Source organism: Chionomys nivalis, chromosome 16 (genome assembly GCF_950005125.1).
Source record: "Chionomys nivalis chromosome 16, mChiNiv1.1, whole genome shotgun sequence".
Taxonomy (NCBI): domain Eukaryota; kingdom Metazoa; phylum Chordata; class Mammalia; order Rodentia; family Cricetidae; genus Chionomys; species Chionomys nivalis.
The window spans coordinates 14,616,215-14,626,866 of record NC_080101.1 but is presented as its reverse complement, the minus strand read 5'-3'; the positions used below and the strand labels follow the sequence as shown (position 1 = coordinate 14,626,866).

The window sequence follows — 10,652 nt, the reverse complement described above, 5'->3', positions numbered from 1 at the left end:
TCCCAAACATAAAATATTTTTACTTACATTTTGAAGTTAAGACATTTTAAAAATATATATAAGTTGGTATAATTTAGTAGTTTTTATAACCCAAAGTCTCTCAGCAACTATTGCTTACCCATCCATAATCAAAAAATTTAAAGTCAATACAACACCATACAGAATCCAGACTCTATGTATTTCCCATTAGTCTTTCTTTTTATTATTTATAAATGTTTTACTCTTTTCTATAACTGTCTATACCTATTTTCTTTCCTTTCTTAAGCCTATGTATATCTTTAAATATTCTGTAACCTGTATAGATGGTTTTTTATATCTGAATCTGCTTTACTGCATATCTGTAACCTTTTCTGTCTACATGAGCAAAACTTAAACTTCTCTGCAGTTCAACTCATGGCACACTGGTGGTTCAAGTTTGCAGGCAGCTTCTGGGAGATGTGTCTCTGTATTGAGACACAGGTGAGAGATTGCAGGATTAGGAAGCTGCATTTGGCTCCATTTTTGTGTGTTTGGAACCTTTTTTAACTTTCTCAGGTCTTATAGGGAAATAATAACTGGATGTTGGGCACCATATGCAGCTAGTCTTTCTCTGTCCCACCTACCAACTCCCAGTCGTGGCACAGAGACTTATTATAATTACGGTAGCTTGGGAAATAGCTTAGGTTTGTTTCTAACTAGCTCCTGTAACTTTTGTTTTTTGTTTTAAGCTCTTGTAACTTAAATTAACCCATTTCTATTAATTTATGTGCTGCCACATGGCTCATGACTTATTATATATATAGTGCATTATGACGCTTGACTTTCCCCTGTGCATAGACAAAGTACTTTATTTAAAATGCTCTCCCATACCATCAGATACAGCCAATTATGAATGCCTTGGAGTATATTTCTTTCATTCAGAGTATATTTCTCCATCTCAGTCACTAACTATATCGGCTGTATTATCAAAGGCCTGCTTCAATCATTTCTAATATTGAAATAGATAAGTATTATCTAACAGCGTGTCCTTCTATTGGGGAACTAAGGTGGTTTGGTTTCCAAAGTTCTGTGCTATCGAAATGAGGCAATTATATTAATTCCCATCACCACCACCAAGTCTCAGAGAACATTGTGGAGGAGAAGGGAAAAAGAATGTAAGAGTCAAAGGAGAGGGAGAAGTGCTGTGAGATGCTGTCTTCTGGATATTGTGGCTGTCACAGATCTCACAGCAACTGTGTGCCCATATGATCAAGCCAACCTAACTACTGGTGTGTAAGAGTAGATGATCCCCAGACCTCATTACTTACTGAGGAGCTACTGACAGCAGATAGCTGCTGGTGGTGGGGGGGGGGGGAATCATTCTTTTATTGAGGTTGTGGTCACGGGTCGGTTTCCCATTCTACAGTAGATGGCCCACATTCTTGCACATATAGGCAGTACTAACTAGACTTATAGTAGGTAATCAAAAAAAGCTTGAAATTTGGAGGGAATATTGGAAGAAGCAAGAGAGGAGTTGGAAGGAGAAATGGGAGTATGTATGATCATATTTCATTGTACCCACGTATGAAATCTCAAATATAAAAAAAAAACTGCAAATTCCATGCTAGCGGGATTGGAGAGATGGTTTAGTGGTTGATGGTATTTGCTATTCTTACAGTAGACCAGAGTTTGGTTCCAGCACCCACATTGGTAACTTATAACCACCTGCAACTCTAGCTCCAGAGGATCTGATGCTAGAGTTTGTGACCTCTGGAGGCACTTACACACATGTGTGCAGACAAGTACATGAGCACACACACACACACACAATTAAATCTTTTTTTAAAAAAAATCCATGCTAAAAACTAATAGCAACTTTATTTTAAAAGGTCCAGATGGACATCCTTCCCATCACTACCCAACCATCAAAGAGCTACTCACTAGAGGGATGGCCAGGTACCTACTAAATAGCTATCAAAAGTTTGGTCCATGTGTACTGCTGTTTGGAAGATGTTCCTGGACCACTTAGTCCCTCTCAAAAGGTACATTGAACATCTCTGTGGCGACATTGTACTTAGTCTTGGGTGTGCAGTGATAAACATCGTAATAGAGTTCTTGCGGTGGTGAACCTGCAGGACAGTGAAGAAGTCATCACCAAGGAGGTGAAATTGAAAACTACTATTCCAGCCAAGCGGTGGTGGTGAACACCTTTATTTGCAGCACTCAGGAGGCAAGGGCAGGTGGAGCTCTGAGTTCCAGCCCAGCCTGGTCTACAGAATGAGTTCCAGGGCTACACAGAGAAACCCTGTCTCACAAAAACAAATAAACAAACAAACAAAAACCCAAAAACTATTATTCCATTACAAGTTGTGATATGTTTTTTGTATGTGTGTTTGTATGTACAAGAATATATGGGTACATATGCATAAATGTTGAAGTCAGAAGATAACCTCAGAGTGTTCCCAAATACATCCTCTTTTTTGAGACAGCATCTTGACTTGGAACACATCAAGTAGACTAAGCTGGATAGCCAGCAAGCCCCAAGCTCCATCTGCCTCTGTTTCCCCAGTTCTGAGGGTACAAGGGTGTCACAGCCCTGCTCAAGCATTTTTGTTTTTCACATGAGCGCTGGAGACTAAATTCATTTCTCTGAGCTTGCATGGCAAGCACTGTGCCAACTGAGCCTTCTCCACTGCTTATTGGTGTTTTTAAAAGAAGAACCAAGAGATAATATACACTGGTTACATAACACTAAGAGGATTTGAGTGTGCCTGAAGCAAAGGATGTGAATGGCAAGCAATCAAATTATGGAATAATCAAATTATCGCATCATAAGGACTCTCTGTATTAAGTCACTGGGTAGAGACATGACATGATCAGGATTTCCTAAAGCACAAATCTGGACATGTCATCGCTCAGGAATGCATGGACTCTGGTAGAGATAGTTCTACCTTCTCTGCCAAGTGTTTCTCTCTTTGGACAATGCTTGAAGAACATCCCTTACCTGAGACTCTAGAAAACTATCTGTTGTAACTAGAGTTGCTGGGATGAAACTTAACCCAAGAAGATGATATACCATTCACCCATAGTTAACTTCGGTACCACATGCAGTCTGTAATATGTACCGATGTTTTTATTTATTATCCACAGCAGCTTTATGAAACATGTGGCTAGAATCACTATTGCCTTAGATGAGCTCTACTGATGAGCTATCTGCCCAGTTTCTCCCACGGTTCCTCTTCTGACACTTGTGACATCTGTTTGTCCTCTTCTGGTCATATGCCAGTCAGAAGATTTGGTTCCATGTCAATATGCTCACGTCCTTGTAGCAAGCTAGCTGTATTACTGGGGTCTGCTCCACCTCTGTGTCTCCAGGTTCTTCTGTGGCATGCTTTCAGGTAAGATTTCATCTGTCCCTGTGTCTCTATTACTGTTTATATTTTTGCAAAATTGTATCAAATTCCAGAGAGCAGACAGTTCGGTTTTATTCAAAAAGGGAAATTTAACACCAGTCTAACGAAAGCCTATGCTAAAATTTCACTTCGAAATTGCCATTGAAAGTACCAGGGAGTGTTTGTACAATTAGATTTGGATGGCTGAGGTGTCTAAGGAAAAAAATATTACGTCTAGAACAAATGCTTCCTCGTCAGCTATTATGAAGTCAGTCTTCCAATGAAGAAAAAACAATGAACAAGTAAAAATGATTTAACATATAGTTTAGTTTCACAGGAACAGATTTGTTTACAAAAGACAAAGTTGGGCAGATATAAAACAGGCCTTATGAGATCCTTACTCGGGAAGACAGGAAATTTTAGTCAGCATTTAAGAAGCTACCACCATGGAGTAGAATAAGCTCTGACCAAAAAGTCAAAAGGACGCTGTCATCAAAGTCTGCACAGTACAGTGTTGACCAAATCTTTCACTTTCCTTTGATTTCATTTCCTTGCTTTCATAATTAATGCCAATATCTTTATCATTCCTTTAGTTGTTTGGTTTGTATCTTTAGGCTCCTACCCCATCCTACAAGGGATTGAAGCAAAGAAGATATTTCTTCTGGTACTAAGATTCACTGACCACATTTATCTAAGTTTGCTTTTGGAGCAAACGCTCAGTGACTGAATTGATGTCCTCCCAACTATGACACATCAAAGCCAAGAAATATTAGTAAGTGAACACTGGAACCTACTGCATCCATAACAAATGACTTGGTGTACAAGGACCTCACGACTGTAAAATTGCAGTGCTAATATTCAGGCCAGAATCCAAAAGGGCTCAATGGTGGTCAGAATTTCTCTGCTGAGTTCTGCTGATGGTACATCCTTGGCAAAGTCACAGGTACCCAATCAAAGACAGTCACACGCTTGGTGCCAATGGTACATCCTTGGCAAAGTCACAGGTACCCAATCAAAGACAGTCACACGCTTGGTGCCAATGGTACATCCTTGGCAAAGTCACAGGTACCCATCAAAGACAGTCACACGCTTGGTGCCAATGGTACATCCTTGGCAAAGTCACAGGTACCCATCAAAGACAGTCACATGCTTGGTGCCAATGGTACATCCTTGGCAAAGTCACAGGTACCCATCAAAGACAGTCACACGCTTGGTGCCGATGGTACATCCTTGGCAAAGTCACAGGTACCCATCAAAGACAGTCACACGCTTGGTGCCAATGGTACTTTGCCCAGCAGTTTTTTCACAGCATCTTTTACTTCTTTGTTCCTTAAGCTGTAAATTATTGGGTTCAACATAGGGGTAAGCACTCCATAAAGCAACGAGATGATTTTGTCTATTTCTTGTGAGTTTGATGAAGAAGGCTTCAGGTACATGGAGAGAGCGGCCCCATAGTATAAGATCACAACAGTCAAGTGTGCACCACAAGTCGAGAAAGCTTTGTTTCTTCCCTCTGTCGAACTGATTCTCAAAATTGTTGAAAGGATGAAGCCGTAGGAAATGCAAATCAAGAGCATTGGAATGGGCAGGAGGAGAATACTGACCACCAGCATCACCATGTCCATGAGCAGTGAACTCATGCAAGCTAATTTTAGCACCGCAAGAATTTCACATGTGAAGTGATCAATGACGTTCCCACAGAGGGGAATCTGCAGGGCAAAGCTAGTTTCCAGCAGGGCAGTCAGGCAGCCTGTCACCCAGGAGATGGTAGCCATCTGCACACACACTTGCCTGTTCATGATGATGGGGTACCTCAGTGGGTTGCAGATGGCCACGTAACGGTCATAGGCCATCACAGCCAGAAGTATACACTCTGTGGATCCCATGGAAAGGGAGAGATACATCTGGACCACACACCCAGAAAAGATAATGGTTTTCTTGGATGACAGCAAGTTCACAAGCAAAGTAGGAATGGAAGCCGATGTGTAACAGATATCCATGAAGGAGAGGTTCCCAAGAAATAGGTACATGGGGGTTTGAAGGTGTGAATCCAGGACAGTGATTAAAATCAGAGTACTGTTACCCAGGATGGTAACCAAATACATTAGAAGGCTGAAGACAAACAGAACTATCTCTAACCTTGGGTACCGGGAAAATCCCTCCAGGAAAAAAAGGCTCCAAGCAGTGAAATTTTCTCCTTGCATTTCCTTCCTGGCACTAATGTTATTCTAGAACATAAATAAATGCAATGTTCATTTAGCTAGAAAAGGACGCTCAGACTTATTTTCATTGTTATAATTTCACCACACACACAAAATTGCAGGATAGTGTATTTGTTTTAATCTAAGGGAGAAAGACACGCTTGATTTAGTTGATTACTGCACCACAAGATTTAGAAAACAATGAATCAGAAAGCAGAAAGTCAATTTAATATTTTATATCAGCCCATAATTCTGTCCTTGGAACAGCAGGTTTTCAATAAAAGCATGAAAGTGACCAAATGGAGAAAAATGTAAATGGACATTGGATAGGTCCATTTTCAACTTTGTAAACTGAACACAATTTAGAGAAAAGTAGGTCACATACTTGAAGAGGTGACAGTTCATATTAAAGATCAGGAATGCTCTTCAGTGGATGAAGAAAGGAATGTTGATAGAGATGAATGAATTTTTAAAACAAGCTCTATGAGGAATAGGAGAAGGAGAAGAGAAGGGGAGGGGAAGGGAAGGGAGAGGATGGGAAGAGAAAGGAGGGAAGAAAGGGAAAGAAAGAAGGAGAGCAGAGGAGAGGAGAGCACTAGCTCTAAATGAACAACTTATAAAACTTGCTTATATAATGGTGATATTGTTTAAAACATTGTGGTTAAATTTAAGAACCATTTTATAAGTGAAACAAAAATATCCCACCTCATTTAAACACTGATATATTCATTACACAGTTTCCTTTAGTATTGAGCCCCATACCTCATATTTAAAGAATTCTTTTAAAAAAATTTACACAGGTAATTCTCTTACTATGTGTTAAGATCCATTAATTCCTAGGAAATGCAGAAATTATAGCCTTTTAGAAAATTTCTTTAAGAGTTCATTGAAAACAGGACTAAAGATGATAGAATTGTAAAAGAGGCGCTTTGGACTTTATTTTTTCCGTGTTACATTAACAAAAATTATTACAGAAAACTTTCTCACCTTGGCACTTACATTGCTCATCATCAGCTTCAAGCATGTTCTTTCCCGTCTGGTTCTCTCCAATGTTCCTTCAAACACACAGGCTCCCAAACATCCCCTTCACTGCCACCCTGACTCGTACACTGCTATCCCTCTGCTTGCTTTCATGAAAACATCCACCCATCAGATGGTTAGTGTCGCTTCCTTTCCTTGTTTCAGGGTTTTGGTTACTGCAACCTTCTCCTTGCTCTCCACCTTTAGAAAGTTGGGCATCAACAGAGATGGTGAACACAGTAACACAACAATGTCTACTGCACTGATGACAGAGATGCCCAGTTTTACAAACTGCTTCCATCGCGTTACGTCGTCCTCCCCTTCTCCCTCTACTGCTGCTCATTTCTACTCAGTGAATAAGTTCCGTCAATGATTTTTCCCGTTTTACTAATTAATTCCTAAGCAGCTTACCCTGCAAGTCCAAAACTGAATGTATCTTTACTATCCCAGAAAAAAACGTCAGAATTCCTCCATTCTATGGTAACCAAACATATAGTTTTTGCTTCTCTTCTTAATATTTTCTTCCATCAATAATAGTTGATTCCCTTACATTAGTTAACAAATAATTTCTTGTGGATTTTCCTGCTAAATTTAATATTTAGTAAAATCCCTGTCAAGTAAATTATTATAAAAAGTTATTTAAAATAAAAAAAAATTGTATACTGCTGTTAAGAACAACATTAACTTGGGTGCTCAGAATTTGATGTTTTTATACTGCATAAAAATAGTAGCCAAGGAAAAACGGTTCTTCCACCTGAATTCTGTGCTACGAGCTCCAAACAAAAATATTTTACGATAGATTCCATAAGTTAGTTATGGTTAATTATGTACAAAGAATAATGAATATATCCATATTTAAAATGTGAAATGTTACAGAAAAAATCAATTATGCAATTTATTTCTTTTAAAATGACCAGCTGTTACCAACATAGCTAAACCTACCCACAGGGCAACAACTGCAATACTGTGCAAGTTTAAACCACTTGTTGTTTCGGGGAATACTTGTCCCCGAGCAATTTAAAGTTCAGCAACAATAATATACAGAGGTTTGAAACTTCTCATCCTTCAGGGATAATGTCCCAAAGATGCAATTATATCAAACTTTTAAAGACTTCAAAAACAAATGACAGGTCCTTCAAAATACATGCAAAGATCTCAAAAAAGAGGTGCTTTATCCCTCGTTCTCCATCATTCCCTTGTGTGTTAGGATTTTTTTTTTTTTTTTTGTAAATGGCTGTCATATAAAATATTCAGCAGAAACTATGTTCTAAGAGTTTTAAGGTATATGATTTTTCTGTTTGTGAAGTTACTTCCTAGTTTGAAGAACTGGGGGTATTTGTTCTTTTAGAGCATAAACTCACTGAATGTCTTCCCCAGTGATCAGAAATTGCACTCAGAGCAGCCTGTTCATAGGACCTTATTGCAGCAATAGGAAAGCCAAGATCTAGACTGGCTTCTGAACAGAATGGTAACCCAAAAGTAAACATAACTTTTTGGAAAATTAGCTGACATAAAAACTAGCAGGGAAATGGTTAACTCAATATCTTATCATGCTAGAATACAAGAATATGCAGAGAACGACAGGACCATTGCACAGGCATTCATTTCATGAATCCTGCTTGTCAAATCCAGGAACACTTTTTTTTTTTTTGGCCTTTAATCCCAGCATTCGGGAGGCAGAGGCAAGCGGAAAACTTATTTTTTTAAGTTTTTAAAAAACGTAAAAATTAATGGACATATTTTAGACAATAAACTTAAAATGTATCAGCTCATTATGCTATAAATAAGGATGAAAATCTCTTCCCTGTCATAGGATGCCCAAAACAGTAAATACAGAAGAATAATGTCAGTTAGAACAATCCTAATTAAAGTTTATTTTAGGGAACACGTATCAAAAAAAAAAAAAAAAAACTACAGGATAGTTACACCGTGTCAAAATATCTCACAATAAGCTACTTAACAACTGATAAAATGATAACTTTACAATGAAGAGTCCTGGAGGAATCGTCATAACATCACAGACATCAGGTTTGAGGTAGGCACTTACTGACATGAGCTTCTCTTTAATCGTCATGACATCACAGACATCAGGTTTGAGGTAGGCACTTACTGACATGAGCTTCTCTTTAAGGGCTGCCTTCATTGTCTTTCATAAATTTTGATATGCTGTGTTTTTATTTTTCATTCAATTCTAAAAAGCTTTTAATTTACCATTTGATTTCTGTCTTGTTCCAATTTCCATTCAGCAATGAGCTGTTTAGCTTCCGTGAGCTTGAATATTTCTGTTGATATTCAGCTTTAATCCATAGTGGTCTGGTAAGAATCAGGATGTTATTTCAAATTTCCTCTATTTATTGAGACTTATCTTGTGTTCAAATATATGTTCAGTTTGGGGGAGAGTTCCATGGGCTGCTAAAAAAAAAGTGTTTTCTTTTTTTTTTTTTTTTATTGTTCAGGTGGAATTATCTGCAGATGTTAGGTTCATTTACTGTTTTATTTCACTCCAGAGTTTACTTAGTTTTTGCTTGAATAACTTGTCTATGGGAGAGAGTGGGCTATCAAAGTCACTCCTTATCACTGTGTTATGCTTGATGCAATTGCTTTCCTTTTGTGATATCGGGCAACGGTATGCTTGATGCATAAATGTTTATAATCACAATATCCTTTTGATAGTTTTTTTTTAATGAGTATGTAGTGTCTTTTCTGATTAGTATGAAGTCTCTTTTGTCAGTCTAAGATTGCTCTTCCTTGCTTCTTGGTTCTGCTTGCTTGGAACACCAGCCCTGGGATTCCAGGTACTCATGCAGCTGTGTCTGGCTTTGCATGGATGCTGAGGAGCCAAATTCAGATCTTCACACTTGCCCAGCCAGCACCTTACTCACTGGTCCATGTCATCAGCAGCTTATAGTCTAAGTCACCTATTAAATACGCAATTCCAGAATATCTTCTCCCTATTTTCTTGACAGTGTCCTATGAAAACACATACAAAAAATTTTAATTTATAAAGTTCTATTTATATATTAGTTTGTTTCTGGTATCTAAGACTTTTTTTAGCCTGACTCAAGGTCATAATGACTTATTTCTACATTTTCTCAGAATTCTATAGCTTTAGTTTTTACATTACTTATATCTAACACATTTTGGGATTTTTGTCTGATGTAAGGAAGAAGTCTAACTCCATACACTTGCAGGAAGATAGCCAGTGCCAGTACCATTTAAAAAAGAAAAAAGAAAAGAAAGCTGCTTTCTCTGTTGAAAACTAATAGACTATAAATCTGGATCACTATCCTATTCCTTTCAATTACATGTCTATCCTACACCAGTACCACAGACCCTAACAACTATGGTTCTGCAAAACATTTAAAAAAATAAGACATGGGAATAATTCAAACTTCACTATTTTTCAAAACATTTTGTTTATTATGGGTCCCTGGCATTCCATACAAATGTTGGGATTAGTCTGTTTTTGCAAGGAATCCAGTTTCATGGCAATTGTGCAAAAACTTAGCAACATTAAGTCTTCAAGTCATAAACACAGACTGTCTTCTCAGTTAGCTACTCTTCGATTTCTTTCAGTAAGGTTTTGAAATGCCAGTGTAATTTTTACATTCGTTTTATCATTCCTTCCTAAGATTTTTACTCTTTGAGTAAAGAATTTTCTTCAGCAAATGAAAATTTTCTCAGTTTCCGTTACAGATTTCCCACTGATATTATATAGGAATAAAATCGATTTTTACAAATTGATCGTCTGTCTTCAGCTTTGCCAAACTGGCTTGCTAGTTATAACAGATTTTTGTGGGGGATTATTTAGAATGCTCAGTACACATAGTAGCGTCATCTGGAAAATTTATTTTCCCTTCCAAGTTGGTTTCTTCTCATTTCGCTTTCTTCACAAATTTCCCGTTAGATCTGCCAACATACTGCTGCATAAATTTAACAAGGGCAAGCGTTCTAACCCATTCCTGATCTTAGCATGACAGCATTCCTTCACTATGTACCATCCCATTATGCACAGCAACGTGGGATTATATTGCATGCTGAGTGGGTTGGTAATGCTGTTACCATGTTTATGAAGTTCCTT

At 38.0% G+C, this 10,652-nt stretch overlaps 1 protein-coding gene across 1 annotated transcript; it reads right to left on the bottom strand.

Moving 5' to 3' along the window:
* Positions 1 to 4,612: 4,612 nt before the first annotated feature.
* On the bottom strand, positions 4,613 to 5,554 carry LOC130888092 (olfactory receptor 2K2). Its single transcript, XM_057790956.1, has one exon. The coding sequence runs from the start codon at positions 5,552 to 5,554 to the stop codon at positions 4,613 to 4,615; it is 942 nt and encodes a 313-aa protein (XP_057646939.1).
* Positions 5,555 to 10,652: the final 5,098 nt, after the last annotated feature.

Excerpts from the sequence above, each read along its gene's own strand:
- LOC130888092 (XM_057790956.1), bottom strand. The coding sequence starts at position 5,554 with ATGCAAGGAGAAAATTTCACTGCTTGGAGCCTTTTTTTCCTGGAGGGA.